The 17752-nt window shown below is 41.1% G+C and overlaps 1 protein-coding gene across 3 annotated transcripts in view; it reads left to right on the top strand.

Annotated features, from left to right (window-relative positions):
* LOC117213509 (cGMP-dependent protein kinase, isozyme 2 forms cD4/T1/T3A/T3B) overlaps positions 1-15969 on the top strand; it is a 54172-nt gene extending 38203 nt beyond the window's left edge. For all 3 annotated transcript variants that reach the window (XM_033458896.1, XM_033458897.1, XM_033458899.1), the window contains 8 exons: positions 12644-12863; positions 12949-13012; positions 13094-13266; positions 13521-13667; positions 14315-14761; positions 14898-15197; positions 15274-15336; positions 15440-15969. In XM_033458896.1, the coding sequence (XP_033314787.1) occupies positions 12644-12863; positions 12949-13012; positions 13094-13266; positions 13521-13667; positions 14315-14761; positions 14898-15197; positions 15274-15336; positions 15440-15605 (1580 nt within the window). In that variant the 3' untranslated portion in view covers positions 15606-15969. The remainder of the gene's footprint in view (positions 1-12643; positions 12864-12948; positions 13013-13093; positions 13267-13520; positions 13668-14314; positions 14762-14897; positions 15198-15273; positions 15337-15439) is intronic.
* The last annotated feature ends 1783 nt before the right edge of the window (positions 15970-17752 follow it).

Raw genomic sequence — 17752 nt, 5'->3', positions numbered from 1 at the left:
GCACGGTTTCCTCGTTGACTGTATTTTATGGGAGAAGCCATCCTATCGTGCAGTTTAGCGCGGCTTGCTGTTTTTATTTCGACTCGAGAGAGTTTCATCTGTTATTCATACGATGCTCATCGTGTTGCAACTTTCACGCTCCTCGGCCGCGTATCGTTTTAGAATTTGTTTTACTTTGGTAGTCTAGGTGTTAAACCGCGTCGTTCGTTAATCAGCTTAACCGATTCAACGATCGTACTACACGGTAATCAACGCACGAGGTATTAATTGCACGACTATTTCGTGTTTCCGTGTTTCCCACGTTCTTGCTACAAACCGCAGTTCTAATTGCAAATATTCGTTGCCGCTGTCTGGATTAATCGCGATGAGTTCGCTCCATGATCAACGATTCTCGTTGTGACTGCTGGTCTTAACGTTTCTTGCCGATCGATCGACAACGAAAGGGAGAAAGTCCCGTGAAACATAGTGCCCTACGTACAGAGAAAAACCAATTAAAAGCTTAACCGCAAGTTTTTCAACTATGAAGGTCCAAATCTGTTTTCAAAATCTCTTTCAATCTCGAGTGAGAAATCTCAAGAATTTTCAGTCAATTTAAATGTCTGGGGAATCTTTGATTTCTAGTTGAACAAAGCGAATGAGATCGTAAAGTGCGATGCGTTACGATACGTTAAGCCGACTGTTATAAATTATTATTCGTTTTTAGACCGGTGGATGTTCGAGTTATGTAACTTGTTGATCGAGCAGTTATCGTGCCATATTTTATTCAACTAAATTAGTTAATATTTACCAGCCCATTTGCCATACCTTGTTGCTATTCGCCTTTAATTAGTCTTACGGGATTAGCGAGATTTTCCATACTGTATTCGAAAAGAAACTCAACGAGCTAGAAACTGAACGATTTGTGTTAATGCATTCTAAGTTATTACATTGTAAATGATTTTCCGTCCGAGTGATTTTCGTCGAAATTAACGGAGAAGAAAACAAGATTAATCAATTTCGCTGTATACTAATATCCCTACGTAGATACACGTGGATAAAAAATAGCTTTCAAGAAATTTTTCGAGCATCTCAAATCGCTTCTAATTTAATCTTGGGTAATCAAATTTTCATCGATCTTCTACCATTTTAACACTGTGGCTTTTTGGCCCGATTGCGCGAGACTGTCTATACCTATAGAAAAGAGACTACACAGTGGGTCTTTCGACCCAGATTTTCCGCTGACCTCCATCAATAAAACTACCTGGCAAACTGGTATCTTTCACACAAGAATACCCGGTGTTATATAGCCGCCTATTTAAGGAAACAAGCATCTAACGCGTTTTATAGAGAAGAAGAATCTGGTATTCGATATTTGAGCATAGGTTAATATACCATGTACAGGTTGTCGTAGTTGTCCTAATTGTCGTAGTTGTCGTAGTTGTCGTAGTTGTCGTAGTAGTATATTGTCAGTACACATTTATAGGTCAAAATAACAACAACAATGTCATTATTAAATAGTTATAGAAGAGAGGTGACAAAATTCTGAACGCATTACACACGCGAGTTATTCTCCCGTTTATGGCAACAGTAGTGCCTAGTCATCAGACGTAAACTTCGCTACATTCTCACTCGCAACAGAATAGTAATCCGCTGTTGACGTTTGTCTGATGTAAAAGTAACGTTTTCTCTGGCTTTCTGTGTCGTTTTATGAGATAATGTTATGTACCAACTGTTACACTGTTATATGTCGTTAAAAGCGTCTGTGTTCGATCGAGACGAGAGTATTTAACAGGTAAGCTCGATCGATTATTTTCTTCGTTTTCAGATTATTTTATAATACGCTCGCTTGTAGTCTTGAATCGAACGACTCAACAACTCTCGAATGAAAATATAGGAAGCTTTCTGTTACTATTGGCGAGCTTGTAATATGTATTTATCGAAGGCCAATGAACTTTCTATTTCTGGAACTATGTTTTAAATATCCATTGTGATATTATCGAAAATTCACGCTAAAGGAAGTTGTGTCTTTCGTAGCAGCTCTCGGCTATACCAAAAAGAACGATATGAATAGATGAATAGACAAAGTATGAATGAATCAGGAATATTTACACGTAGTAGTAGTCGAAAGGTATCGTGATATTCCTACGACTCCAATTTCAAACGATAATTCTATTCTTTGCTGTTATCGGTCTTGTATTGGCAGGAATATTAAATATTTAGAAACGAAGTCGCAGTTGGAGTCGTATAAGTACGTACAGCTTCTGATTGCTACTAGATGTAAATATCTGTTATTTATTCATACTTCGTCACCGTAGTAACGCACGTTCGTGTCTGTTGATAGCGTACATCCCTTTTCTTTCCATAATTCATTAACAATTCTGCCAGTGACATATATTTACTTGACATCTTTTTTTATCTCGACCTATAAAATATACTTACAACACATGGTCGGGGAAAAAGTCCACTGAGGTCAAAAGCGAAGGTGATTTCGAACAGAGGCACAGTGTTTAGTTCTAATCGACGAGTCAAGAATTATTTTTATACCCACCTATGATCCCAATTTTTGCCTTTTGGTTCTAAAATAATCATAAAACCCGTTACAATCGTATCTCCTAACTTTTTTAAATTTCATCTAAGGACGTGTTCCGCTTATTTTCATCTCGTGATTAATCTTTCTCGGCGTCTGCCCTCTTTGTATAAATCCCTTTAGAGTGTTTGTTTCTCCGTTGATATATCGAATGAGTCGACGACAGAATTATATTCAAAAGATCAACTAGAAGATCTCGAGAAGACATAGCGGGAAAAATATAGCGTAATCGCGTAAACCTAAGCGACAGAACCTTGGAACCTACTTGCGCTGTCATCGACGCTGAATTTTCTCAAGGATTGTATTCATAATATAGGCAGTTCAGTGTTACGCGAGTGACACCGTTATTTAAAAGTACAACTTCCATGGACGGCACTTATTCGTACGCGCCTCATAACTCACCTAATTCTTTGTGAATTTTACCTCGTTATTAATTAAAATGGCTCGTGATATTCATAAGGGAAATACTTTGCATTCTTGTTCTTTGCTTCTTCGGTAAAAGTACCACACCGCCAAAAATGCGGGAAACGCGAGACCATCGATCTATAAATCTGAGCAAAGATATTAAGAAATCGAACTGACTCAAACTGAATCGAGTTAAAGGGAGAAACCGAGCGAGTTTCGAAACAGGTCGTGCACCTATTCGCCCGAAATCGAGCTGAATTTGCTCCCAAACTGGCTGACAACATGTGTGTACTGGACGCTGAAAATTCCGGGGGATTTGGTTTCAAAGTAATCGCAGGAAATTCGTGCTGGATCGGTGAACAGCTGTCGTCCGAGATTCCACGCGATTCGAGTCACTCTGCTTCGCGATCTGGTTAGAGAAGAAGCAAGCCTTTTGTTGCGACGAACGATTAAACGTTTATGATCTTTGAATGTATATGGTAAAACTCAACGCTTTGAACAACTGCTTTTCTGTGCCACTACGATAGATTCTACTTAAAATTGTACGTCTTACGGCGACTGGATAATGTAACGCTTGACTCGAGTTCTTATCTTTTGTTGATAGTTTAGATGGGTTTAAGTAAACTTCCAAGTAATAACGATTTATATAATAGTACTTGCGTATGTTTGCGTTCATCATAATTTTCTTTTACGCGAATGCAGGCGCATTTGTTAATAAACGCGCTTTAAAAAGCGAAGGAAGAATTACTTTCACGCTACGCGCTCTAATCTGACACTTACGCGAATGAAATAGCCCGTCGAATCGCAGTTTCTGAATGACGCGCGAAAATAAACGGGGTTTTTCACCGACGAATCGCGTATCACGGACTTGCCTGAGGAATCTTAATAAATCCAACTGTTATTAATTTGGCAATTCCCTTTTTCTTGCTCGATCTTGCTTAAGCAAAGCCGTGCGAATCTTATAAGGATACAGCACGCGAGAAATAAGTTCTGGTATCTCGCAAAGTCGAAAAATATACCGATGACTCATGGTGAACAATGCAAGGGTTCCTTACACGCGCGCCTGGAGGCGGTACGGTGATAAGGACCATTTCTCCTAACAGCATTCTCTGCTCTACCAGCTCTCTAGTAATATATCCAGCTTCTACGGCAAATATTTTCTAAAGAAACATCCCGGTGTCTTATCAACCATATGCGTACACAAACAGTCTCGTTTCGGTTCTTCTTCTTCTTTGAAATCCCAAATTTCCTATCGTTCTATCCTACGTATAATCCTATAACTCTCGTCTCTTCGACTAAATCCCACGTTAATCTCCGTAACTCTTTCGTCGAAACAATCTTTCTCAAACAATGTGACACCATCGTCCCACAAACCTCTCCTCTAAAAGCAACATACAAGGAACACGTTCAGAGGCAAACCGTAAGAAATCTGCTCCGAAAAAGTGGTCTCGCGTCCTTGACGATATATTCGAGCCATCCTCGCTAGCGACGCGTTCGATTTTTCTAGAAGAACGAATCCATTGACCTAGTTCGACGAACAGGCACGAAAAAAGAGAAACATATATACCGATAACGAGGAAAGAAACGTTAGAGACAGCGATCCGCTTTTGCAAACTGGCTAGTCAAGGTTCCTGGCGAGCATTGACGTAAAAGCTGGTGGCCAGTCGACGCTCGAACCATGCATTTTCCCAACGAACCGCTTTGTCGTTATCCGCTACGGGTCGAAGAAACGAGATCGTCGGGTTGGACTGACGATAAGACACCGCTAGACCAAGTAAGCGGGAATTCAGTTACGCGGCTTTCGAATAAAACCTTTCGACGGGGATATCGTATGCGAGGCGTAAACTTTTTGTCCTGTTATATCGTCATGCTAGGTGGCCTGTCGCGGGTTTGTACACACACGATGTACTCTTTGAAATTCTGCGCTACCCGATGTATACAGCCATTCGCGAAAGTATCGATACACCTTGTGGTATTTTTGTTTCAATGAGGCATATGACGGTCTACCAGAAACGGAACCGATCATTTCTTGCACGATGTTCGACTTCGTCGTATCCAAGTACCCGATAGGTAGATGGTTAATTCTTAAACCAAACGACTTGCCTTCGTAAATATATTTATGACAAGGAGATGACGGTAGTTTACTATGAAATGATTCGTTCGTGGAATTGACTTTGGCAGAAATTGTTAGAAAGTTTCTCGGTCCAACGAAGCCATTAAGCGTTGCAAAATTTCAAAGGACGAATCGGTACCACTGAGAGTTAAGTGGTAACGTTGTATTTCAAAACAGAGATCGTTCGACACGGTTCGTCGTAAGTCGAAGCGGAAAGTTTAAAGAACCGCAGCTGCGCAGAGTATGAACGAGTCATTTCGAAACTGTGTGCGTATGACGATTGTCGATCTCATAAACCATAAACCGTCTAAGGAACGTCAAACGCTGTCCGTTGTTAATAAAATAATTTTTCTTCCAGTCAATTTTAATTATAACGATCGTATTCTCCGTGGAACATCCGGTAGAAGTCTCCGGTAGAATATGCGAATAGAACATAAACCACGGACAGACCTCGAAGAAGAATTATCCTCTTCTTTCTTCTGTTAGCTTCTCTCGTTCGAGGTCTCTGGCAGGTCAGCTATAGCGGGTGGTCCCTTTTCTTCGTCTCTCGTACCTTCGAAGCATCCGCGAATACCTGAGACGCGTTCGAACAATTTCTTCGCGCTACACCTGGTGGTCGTCGATGTATCCTCGAATTTATCCAAAGTACAGAAAGAAGTATCTTTTTACTAAATTGTCCGTCGTAGAGCGGAGAAAGAATTGCTAATAAATCATTGGCGATAACGTACGTGCACGTTCTATTTCCGCAAGAACGATTCGCTGGTTTGATTCTACTATAGATAGATTCTACTACAAGCGAATACGCGTAGTATAATGCGAACGAATAATACGTCTACATACCGTAGAAAGCAGCGATCTAATCGAATTTTACTACTCCGATTAACCGTACGTTCGTCTAGCGAAACAAGAGCGTAACTTTCTATCGAAATTGCGCAAGACGCTTTATAATTTATATTGCGCTTCGCGTTAAAGACTCTATTTAACCGTGTACGCGATCCAAACGGAAATACGTGTAACGTTGGCGATGCCGGCGTATCCGTTTAGAAAATTCCGATTCGAATCGAGTTTTTAACGTTGCGAGGCACGAGCTCGCCTCTCTCGGATCCAGAACAAAAAACTCGATGTCTGATTCATCGCTCGTTTTGCAAACATTATGGCAAAATACACTCGCACTAGATTTCAACACTAAACTATTCAAGTTGGAAGAGAGAGAGAGAGAGAGAGAATCGTGAAATCAGTGACAGAACGTTGTTTCGACTTAATGGAGAAAGGAATTTTATCATTTTAGAGACGAGACAAGAAGAGATGCTCGTTCTACGAAAGCAGAATTTAGTTTATTCTTACTTTTCGTAGGAGAAAGGAGACGTCGTATCTGTTTGCACGGTAAGGTTTCTAATAAAACTGACACGTATTAATCACTCGCAATTACAGACTTCCTTTATTTGCGATTCATATTGGATATATAATAGCTCTTTATTTCTAATATTTTGTTTTCTCGTAGTGTTACAAAACTATGTAGCAAGTTGAATGGACTTGCTATTTGAATCGATAAACGTCTGTTATACAAAGCAACAGGACAATGGAAATCGTGTCTATAGAAATATATAACGGATCAGCTGCTTAATTTCCTCGTCGATCGTCGTTGAAAATTGTAGAGCGTAATTTCAGGAAGTTTTAGAATATCTTGCAACAACTATCGTTGATCGACGTTTCGGTTAAAAGTATCGCTGCTCAAATTACTTTTCCAGCAAAAGTTTTCGCTTTATACCATCTGCCATTCGGGCTTTGCGTTCTGTCATTCATCAAGATGATCTATCTACATCGAGATTGCCTCGATATTCTAAATCGATCGCTTCTTGTTTTTCGCGATGGTCGAAGGTTATACAACGTTTCGCGGATAACGCGTGTATATAAATGTCATTACAAATGTCACGTACATGTACCGAGAACCCGACGGAATTTCATTCCTTTTTCCTTTCGTAATCGAGAATTCGTGACCAGGTAACATTATTCCGTTAGTCACGTAATTATGTTCACTTTCCAAACTTTATCCTGTTTCGCAGCGAGCGGGAAAGCACTGTCGTCCGTTTCCAGGTTCTACGAATTTTATCGACTCGTTTCATACTCCAAAGATCTCGAATTCTATCCGATTAACTTCCAACGTTTTCCAAATGATCATTCGATAGCCCGATATGTCGTTTCCTCGAATGGATGTTTAAAAGAGCTGTCGCAGACGAGTTACGCGAGGTCAGCGTTAATATCGGACGAGGATTCCTAGGACGGAGGTGAAGACTCGTAAAACCGAGACTCGAAAGAGCGAACCACGGCTCTTAGAGGAACGCAATCGTGTCAGAAAATTACGAAACGCGATAGCAAATGCGTGCAAAACGTACACGCCAGCGATCCTACTTTTAAAACTGTCGCACTCGTTGAGAGTTCTCGCTTACTCGCATCTTTCAAACGTTCAACTCGCAAGAGCCGCGTTGATCTCGTCGAGCCTAACTTTAGTCGCAAGCAACGACTTGGCGCTTATTTTCCGCTGCTTTTCCTCCTCGATAATTTACCCAAGTCGCGACGTAATTCATTCAGAGACGGCTTCGACTAATCGGGACGTAGAATCCTTTGCGCTTAATTGAATAACGAAGTCGATGACCCCTGAAAGCGACACTTTGCCAACTATGACGAACAATTTTGAAATTGCCAATTTGTATTAACGTCGCACGATTCCAGGCATTGATACCTGTCTTATTAAAAATTGCTCGAAATTAGGGCCATTGTCGAACCTCGGACAAGGGCTCCGCGATTAATCAAAGTCACCGCCGTGTTTGTCTTCTATGAGCGATATCTCGATTTAAATTCAGATGGTATTTGCGAATAGCATAACGAATTAGAGATAAGGGACAACCTTGATTACAAGATGAAGCAACTTATGCAAATGAGTAAGTTCTTGTTCAGGCATTAGTGTATTGCGTTACCGTATTGCATTACGCACATTAAGTACCAGGGGCTAGCGCGTTCCTAGATTTTCAATCCCCTTCCCATTTGCGAAACCATCGTTTTTTTCTTTTTTTTTTTTTATTTTTTATTTTATTTTCTGCCTTCTGAATGGTAATCCGACGCTCCGTCGTGCTGTAACGCGACTCCTATTGAACATCTGGATAAATACCTTATTTACGATCACTTCCTACGATAATATAACGTAATAGGTTAGAAAACGTATAGCGGAACGTAATACGAGGTCAGCGAAGATTTGAAAGAACTGTGGGAAAAATTAAACTTTACGATCGTCCCTCGAGATGTTGAATATTAATGTCAAGTACGAACGTTCTGGTGAAATTCGCGTTGGCACAGCTCCGAAACCTTGTCCTTTGAAACGCTTTTCGCTATCGTTATTTATAGTTTACGAGGAAATAACTTTCTCGAGTATCCGTCACGCGAGGAATTTTTATCGGGACGCGGGCTTTCATCGTGGCTGAACGTTTAACCTTCAGGTGCATGGGGTCTCGTTTTCTCCGTTCGTTTACCGCTTCGCTATGCGAACAGACTTTGAAGCAGAAAATCCTCGTAACGACACCACCGTGTTAATCTATTCAGAGAAAATAAGTAAATCGCGATAACACACCTCGAGGAGCGTTCGCTCGCACGTGTAATCTTAAACGACACATATTTTTAAATGTACGCGGAAATATGAAAAAATAAAAACGATTGATCGAAGCTACGAGGTCATCGTCGCAAATAGCTTGACGCGTTCACGGCGACAGATTCTTTTAAAGACTTTTCTATTTCACGATACGGGACTCTGCCATGCCATACTCGTCTCGGCGTATGTTTTGTATCGCGCTTTCACGTTTGAAAATTTTGTCAAATACGTTACAACGTATTACAATTGTTTTAATCCAATTGATACGTACGATATAAAGTATCCTTAGCGGCACGGGACAAATAACAGCCGTACAACCAACAAGTCGTTACATTTTTGCCTCTAAGGAGCAAACGAGTCTCGTAGAATTTCTCGCTATTATTACGTGTTACGTAACTTTGTCTTGCAAATACTTAATTAGCGTTTATTTCGTTGAGAAATGTGGAAAGATGACGGCGATATAAAAAAAAGAGGCGGCAGCCCAGAGGAAGGTTCGTTACGGGGCCTGTATGTCCCGTATCACGGTGAACGCGTTAACATCGCCGCATAGGATCGTAGGAAACTTCGAATCTCCGTTCGTACGAGTACGTTTGCCAATTTGAAGGTTCGAGCTCTGTTCTCCGGTAGAGTAACCGAAGTGAAACTTTCGAGCGGCAGTCGCGATCGTTCGATGCGAACTGAGCCAAACTGATAGATCGGCAAAGTCCAGAGAAGAGTCGAAGAATGGCCAGTTATCCCGGGGAATCGCATCGGTTGGAAACCGGTTCGCAACGTAAGTCTCTTTGTACCGGCGGGTTCTTGACAGGATACGTTATATGCACGCGAGGAAGTGAAAGCAACGTTCACGGGACAATACGGCCGTGGACTATCCCCTTCTCTCAACCCTCTCTTTGACAAAATATCCACGTATTACCGAATTACAGTATAGATCCTAACGAATCATGAACGCGCTATAGAAGACGCGCCAGAAATAGAAAAGAGGAAGACGCGTGAAACCTGGAGCGAGCCGAATGCGTATCCTTTTCTCTCTCGTTCGTTCGCCATCTTCGTCTAAAAGGCCGAACATCGCGCCTTCGTTGCTAAAGTGAATCACCTTCGACGGTTTAAATTATGCCGGCGCAACAGTAAATCAAGCATTTCGCGAAAGACGAGACAACGCGAAGAGATGCATGCACTGGAAGAAGCGGCTGGTGGCCTCGTTTAATCGAGAAGAGCACGCCTCCACGACAGATATACGATATACCGAGTGGCGGAACGAGTTACGCGTTAAGAAACACGCTCCAAGCTGTTGTCGAGCTTCGCAAAAACCAAGCTTTCACGTGTCTACCTGACTTTTATGCGACGGATGATCGGAGAAAACGGAGATACCGGCCAATCGCTCTGTTAAGGCATAGAAACTTCGAGCTCGGCGATCTGAAAAGTTCGTTTAATATTAAGAAATCTTTCTGATTGTTCGTATAAAGGTGAATCGTTGTAACGAGTTGATTCGATGATACGCAGCTGCTTCTTCCTTTCTTTCTTTCCTTCTTCGTAAAGGTTTCGATAGAAGCGATATCCTTAGGATACCAGTTTCGCTTCTTTCGACCACTGCCATTTTAGATCGCACGGAAATCAAACTGATTATAAAGTCAAACGCTCGCGTATGGATTCCGCTATTAGATCGATGAAATTTTTAGAAAACGTAATCGATCGGTTTCGCTGCCGAGTGGCTCGCCTAACGAGGAAAAACGATTACTACGAATAGAAAATATAGAAAGTAACAGAGGAAACGAATTAGACGTTTCCCAGCACCTAAAGAAGGCCAAATGTCATTTATCACGGAAGAGTTCACGTTCATAGATCTCTCTCGTCTTTTTCTTCGCGTAGCCATCGGTAATATTTCAACTTGAAGCGTACATCGTGCCAACCGATTATTACCAACTCGTGACGAATATTTATAGCGGCAACGGTCAGCTACGATTGGCTAATCGTTTTCATTTAACAATTACTCTCCCTTCCTCGATCTATTTCTGCGCCGGCTCGCGCTTTTCCTAGAAAAGAAACGCGGATCTAACGAATCCAGATGAAGTCGATCCGTTTACAGAGAGGGTATTGTCGCGAACGAGTACGCGTTTCTCGGAATTCCGATGCAAACCACCGTAGCGTTGGTTCGATCAATTTGCAGATTTCCACCGATCCACGCTATATCGATTCGATGGAACGCCGAAAGGATCGACTTTAGGATTTACGTCGATCAGACGTTCTTCGTTCCTCCCAGCGAATAGTACGAGTTCTTAAACCCCATTTTTCGCAACGTTTTCTTCTCATTAGGTTAACGCGAAGAAAATAATCGCAGCTTCGTCGTACGCGATGCGATAGCGACGCCTAAAATCGCCGATTGCACGCCGAGTATCGGTAACAAAAATTTTGAAGTCGACGGTATCTTGCTAATACCTTGAAAAATTACTAAACCGCATAAGGGAACTTCCGCCGGGTAGATAGCAGTTTCCTCCGCTTTACGTTCTCCGAGTGGAGCGAAGAAAGAAACGACGAATTGCGGAATAGCGCTCCGAAGAATTGTTTACGGTCGGTAATAGCGGCACAAACAGTCTAATCGGAGAAGCAAGAACGTGGGCGAAATCGAGTATACAATGCACACGTTAACGGTAAGCGAACAGAAAACTGCACAGGTACCGGATGCTTTTATGAATAGGCCCATTGTGCGCTAAGGGATTGGGTCTGAGATAACTGCGTACGTTCGTTACATCCGGTCCACACTCGCGTCCACGCGCTGAAAAATGTTGATTACTATAGCAGAGAGGGCAATCTTTACACACTGCCGCGTGACGCAATTTGCTCCATTCGGACAACCGCAAAATTACCAGTTTTACAAGATGTTTCTTATTTTTCGTCGCGCTTAAGATTTCTTGCGGGGTTTTTGGTCGTGCGAGATTTTTTAGCGAGGCACGCGGTTTAATGCCGCGCATTTATCACGAAACATTGCTAAAGAAGCTCGGTATAACATTATCTAAAAAGTAATTATTAACGACATTGGATATTTGAAAACTTTGTTAAACAGTGTAATTTAAGGCTCCGACTGTTCCCCTAATTTATCAGTTAGAACCGCTTCTTCGATGATAGCGGCGCGGTTTATCATCGAATAAAAGTACGATCGATGAAAGGAATTTCGAAAAGTCCGATTCTGTCGATACGATTGTATCTTTGATGTTTCCACGTATGATAGAAGAATATGATTTGTATGCGCTATATAGCATAAGCTTGACGAGTCGTCTAATGTGTTTTTGATTATCTGCTGCGAAGATTTCAACAGCATGCGTCCGCTGGATTGCAGGATTTTCGAGATAGCGTAATTACATCTATCGAGTTACTTCGGATTGAAATATTAGACGTTCCAAGTTAAAACGCTAAATATGTACAGAAATGAAATATGAATTTCAATTACGACGAATACGAGGAATTAAGATTTCATAAAAAGTACATCTGCGTGATCCGTAGCTTATCCTGCCAGGTTCCATCGTGCGTAACAAACCACGCAGGTATTGCTCGAATTTTGTAATAATCGATTTTTGCGCCAACAACTACGTCATCTGGTTCTACCGACTGATGCACAATATTCTCCTTAACGTGCATGATACGGTCGATCGTTCGTTAGCGTGAACCGCGACTAGTGGAAAACTTCGTCGAAACGCGATCGCCTGCGCTGGTTAGTCGAAATTTATCTCTCGGCCGCGTTAGGAAAAAGCAACGAGAAATCTTCGTTTGATGTTTACTTTCGTTTAATTTGATAAAAAAAAAAAATTGTGTTCTCAGGAAAAATCACATCCTGCTCGATGATACTGTACGTTGTGTGGCACGAAAATAATGTCCGGACGATGTTTGACAGATCCAGCAAATACTAATTGTTCGACCTTGTTTGCAGAGGGTAAAGTGGAAGTGTCTCGCGATGGCAAATACTTGAGCACTCTGGCACCGGGCAAGGTGCTCGGTGAGCTGGCAATTCTTTACAATTGTAAGAGGACAGCGACGATAACAGCGGCTACAGATTGCCAGCTATGGGCCATCGATCGGCAATGCTTCCAAACGATTATGATGAGAACCGGCCTCTCGCGGCAGGCCGAATACACGGATTTCTTAAAGAGGTAAAAATCATTTCCACGCGATAACTGTATCAGAGCGGAAGAGCGAAGACACGCTTAACGAACGACGTGATTTTGTTTGTTTCAGCGTTCCTATCTTCAAGAATTTGCCCGAGGAGACTTTAATCAAAATTTCAGACGTATTGGAAGAGGTAAGCTTTGGTATCTTCTCGATGATACTCTTCTCGTTTCTCGTTTCTCGTTTATTCCATATCGTGTACGTACTTCTACAGACCTTTTACAACAATGGGGATTACATAATCAGGCAAGGAGCAAGAGGAGACACGTTTTTCATAATAAGCAAAGGGCAAGTTCGCGTGACGATAAAGCAGCCCGATACTCCGGAAGAAAAGTACATCAGGACGTTAAGCAAAGGCGATTTCTTCGGCGAGAAGGCGCTTCAAGGGTAATTGTTTCAAATTTCATTAGATTATTATAAAATAGGGGAATTCAATCGGTGTAAGGGAACAATTTTGGATATTAAAACGGTAAACAACGACGAAAGAGAAAAATTTAACTTCTAATTTGTATTCTTTGCTTGCCAAATATAGGACGTTACCACAGTATGTACGTAGTCGATATACTATATGTCGCACTTTCGTCTCGTCATAATCCCACGGTATCGTCCTAAATATTAAAGTGCACGAAACGTTTCCACAGAGACGACCTGAGAACGGCCAACATAATCGCTGACGATCCGGAAGGAGTGAGTTGCTTGGTGATAGACCGTGAAACGTTCAATCAGCTAATCTCGTCTCTGGATGAAATTCGTACGCGGTATAAAGACGAGCTCGTGGAACGTAGAAGGTGAGCCTTTATGAACTTACAGTTCGCAATCCGATCGTACGCCGGTAAAACGTGGCTTTATTACTAATAACCGCGTTAACTCTCATGAACGTTAATTATACACGACCATAATCATGATCGTGAATCGTCTGTTAAATCCCTGGTCTATGTGTATCTGTATGTTATGTTTCACGCCTACTACCTAGGATGGGAGAATAGAGCGTGCTATCTCGGAGTAAGTTTCGCGTTACGGTACAACCATGTGTGTGCTAATGATTCGACAATTAAGCTAACGTTTCGCTTTTTTCTTCGAGACGTGCCAGCAATTTGCATTAATGCCGCGTCGCTTAGAATGGAGGCTCGCATAACACGGAAAAAATGAAAAAGATTAGAAACTAACTAGTTGTTAATAAACCCTATTAATGCGGTATTAATGTAATTTAAGAGCATAGCATCTCGATATAGTTACTCTTAAAAATACTCGGATTACGTTAGATCGCTATTAGGTAATGTTTCAGGCTAGAAAGACATTTTCGCTTGTTCTTTTATTACTCGTTGGCAATTATTTCAATTTCTGACAAGAGTGTACCTGCGAAAAGTTAGTGTAATTAGCGATCGTGCAAATATAGAACGAACGAATCCATCATCCGAATAACGCTTTGATACAGGTTGAACGAGGAATTCAGAGATTTAAGGCTACAAGATCTTCGACCACTGGCTACTCTAGGTGTAGGCGGTTTCGGAAGAGTCGAGTTGGTTCAAATAGTCGGGGACAGCAGTAGATCGTTCGCTCTAAAACAGATGAAGAAAGCCCAGATCGTTGAAACACGACAACAGCAACACATTATGTCGGAGAAAAGAATTATGGGTGAAGCTGATTGCGATTTTGTCGTGAAGCTGTTCAAAACGTTCAAAGACAGGAAATATCTTTATATGCTGATGGAAGCTTGCCTTGGTGGCGAACTCTGGACTGTTCTAAGGGATAAAGGTCATTTTGACGACGGCACGACACGATTTTACACCGCTTGTGTCGTCGAAGCTTTCGATTATCTTCACTCTAGGAACATTATATACAGAGATCTCAAACCGGAGAATCTTTTGCTTGATAGTCAAGGGTAAGATGATTTTTAACGTAGATCTAACGTACGGGATGAGGTAAAGAAAATTTCCTCCGACACGTATCACTGTACATAGATGTGATACAGCAACGTAACATCGACGACATTCTTAAACGCTAGTCATATTTTTTAGATACGTAAAACTGGTTGACTTTGGTTTTGCCAAGCGTTTGGATCACGGGAGAAAAACGTGGACTTTCTGTGGTACACCCGAGTATGTTGCACCGGAAGTTATTTTAAACAAGGGACACGATATCAGTGCCGATTACTGGTCCCTTGGTGTACTGATGTTCGAACTTCTCACGGGTACACCGCCATTCACTGGTGGCGATCCAATGAAAACTTATAACATTATTTTAAAAGGAATCGACGCTATAGAATTTCCTAGATCGATCACACGAAATGCAACTGCGTTGATTAAAAAGCTGTGCAGGTAATGATTAAACTATTATCATAATATTAATTAAACTATTATCGGATAGACCGTGAAATTAATTATTTATTTTAAGGGATAATCCTGCAGAGCGTCTTGGATACCAAAAAGGTGGCATTAGCGAAATACAAAAACATAAGTAGGTGTATCAAAATTTGTATTAGTTGCGTAAAAAGAAATTAATTGCGTGAAAAAGAAAAGGGAGAGAAATTGTTTATCAACGATCCTATTTTCTTGTTTAGATGGTTCGACGGGTTTAACTGGGAAGGCCTCAGATCGAGAACTCTTGAACCTCCAATCATGCCACGAGTTCAAAGTGCCACCGATACAACGAACTTTGACGAGTATCCTCCGGATTCAGATCCTCCTCCTCCTGACGACTTATCCGGCTGGGATAATGATTTTTAATCGATATTTAATTTATTTGTTCAAAGAAATCGTTATTTCCGAAAGAGAAAAATGTTGGAAAAAGCTTCGGCTCGTGTCGCAAGAATCGCAAGATAATTGGAAGGTCGGTGGAGAACGTGACCATCAGCATCCGCATTTATTCAACGAGCTGGTACTATGTGATGTTTAGATAATTGTTTAAAATAACATCGATCGCCGAATACTATAATACAAAGAAAACGAAACTGGCCTGTGATACGATAATTAGGCCGTTGAAAATTAGCTTTTCCAAACTTTTCGAGTCTATCGAATGATCCATAGATTCGAACATAGAGAAGATTATCTTTTTACCGTACTATCTAACAAGAAATATGAATTTTCAAGACGTCGGCCAAAATATTGTTGGCATGAATTAAACATGCGTCTAATTTAGGAAAATCTTTACACACACGAGCTCGCGTTCGATAAGATTAGAACTCGAACGTGGCATCGTGAGACGCGCACGAATGCGTTAAGTGCCATACCTAACAAAGGTAAGAGTCGAATACGATACGTGTGTACGAAGCGTCCACCTGAACGTGCACGATGTACAGTGAACTTAAATTGTAAGAGACATCTTGCCATCGAAATTGCAAAGTCGTGCACACAGTTTTACAGAATGAAGTATGTCGGATTCTTCTAGCGTCCGATTCATTGTTGTTTGATTTACTCTATAGTTTATTGTAATAATTCTATTTTAATTAATCATGCGAAAACGTGACTCCTGTAAATAATTGACTATAAATAAATATATATATATAATATAAAAATATATATATATACTTAGCAATTCAATGTATATCGATTATAAATAAAGTTTTATTAATGCTAATGGTGCGTAACTGGTTATTGTTATGGTTATCGTATGTTTGTCTTAGACTCCTTTCAAACAAATTTTGTATTTTATTCAATTATATTTTTATATTTGTAATGTTTTTGAAATTTAATTGCACAAAATTCCTTATTTCTACTAATACTCGTATCCCATACGCTTGCCCATCGACAATCATCTATTATTAATTTTATACATGTACAAAAGGGAGGTGGAAACGCGAAAGTAAAATCAAGATAACGTATGCGTCACGTTTCGCGCTCCATACGGGCTGTAGCGTGAAACAGGAAAAGGAATACGTCATAACTCGCGAATAGCGCGAGCCATAACTCTCGGCAAGTGGAATTAGTAACAGAAAGCTTAAGGGAAATAAAAAATACGTACGAATACTTTAATATCGCAACAAATCCACAAACAAACGCACAACAATATTATCGAACGAAATTAAAACCTGCCCTAAGAATATCGAAATCGAAACAAGGACCAATGAGACGTCCGCTGAGATGCATCGCCTTGCGCGCGCTCTACCCATCACAATACCCAGTACGATAAGCAGGCAACTGTAGCGCGCCAAAGAATCAAGTATCGGCATCAGCAAAGGTAACTACGTGTCAAGGGGAGTACGACTTATCATCAGCAGAAACTAGCAGTGCAAGAGGAATGCAGCAGCAAGGGCTTCTAAAGAAGAAACCTAATACCTTCGGAAGGACGTCAGCAGAAACGGAGACTGCAGCATCCGCAGAAATAATTACGTGCCAAACTCCGCGTTACCATGGAATAAACCGTCACGTGATAATTATACCATGATAGTTTTAGTATAAATAAGCGTAGCCACTTAGAGCAGAGTTTAGTTGAGTGAAAAATTAGTCGAGAGTCAATATCAAGTTGAGCGACGAGTTTAATTAAATTTAAGAGTTTAAGAGTTGAGTTGAGTTTCTCAGAAAACTATTTAAGAGTGTAGTATCGTGGGCAAAAGGCCTAAGAGATATCGGGTGAAACATAAACCCGTCCGTCAATGTGTCGTCGGTTTCGTGGAAAAGGCCTACATAACCCTGGCTACGAGCGGTTGTGGAACACGTGCGTGGTGGGGCTAAGACAAAGGACAAAGGGATATTAAGGGAGAAAGATGAATTAACAGGCAGTGTCAGTGGAGAAGCCGCAGAGTGTTAGTTGGGAAATCAGAGAGTGCAAAATGCGTTGTCGAGAGAATGTGAGAGAGAGCGTTGGATCCGTGGTGACGAGAGTTGCAAATTAACTATCTAGTTGTCTTAATTATGGCACGTTGTTGTATTTAGTT

Source organism: Bombus bifarius, unplaced genomic scaffold (assembly GCF_011952205.1).
Source record: "Bombus bifarius isolate JDL3187 unplaced genomic scaffold, Bbif_JDL3187 scf7180000009111, whole genome shotgun sequence".
In the NCBI taxonomy this organism is placed as follows: domain Eukaryota; kingdom Metazoa; phylum Arthropoda; class Insecta; order Hymenoptera; family Apidae; genus Bombus; species Bombus bifarius.
This window is presented reverse-complemented; position numbering and strand designations above follow the sequence as displayed.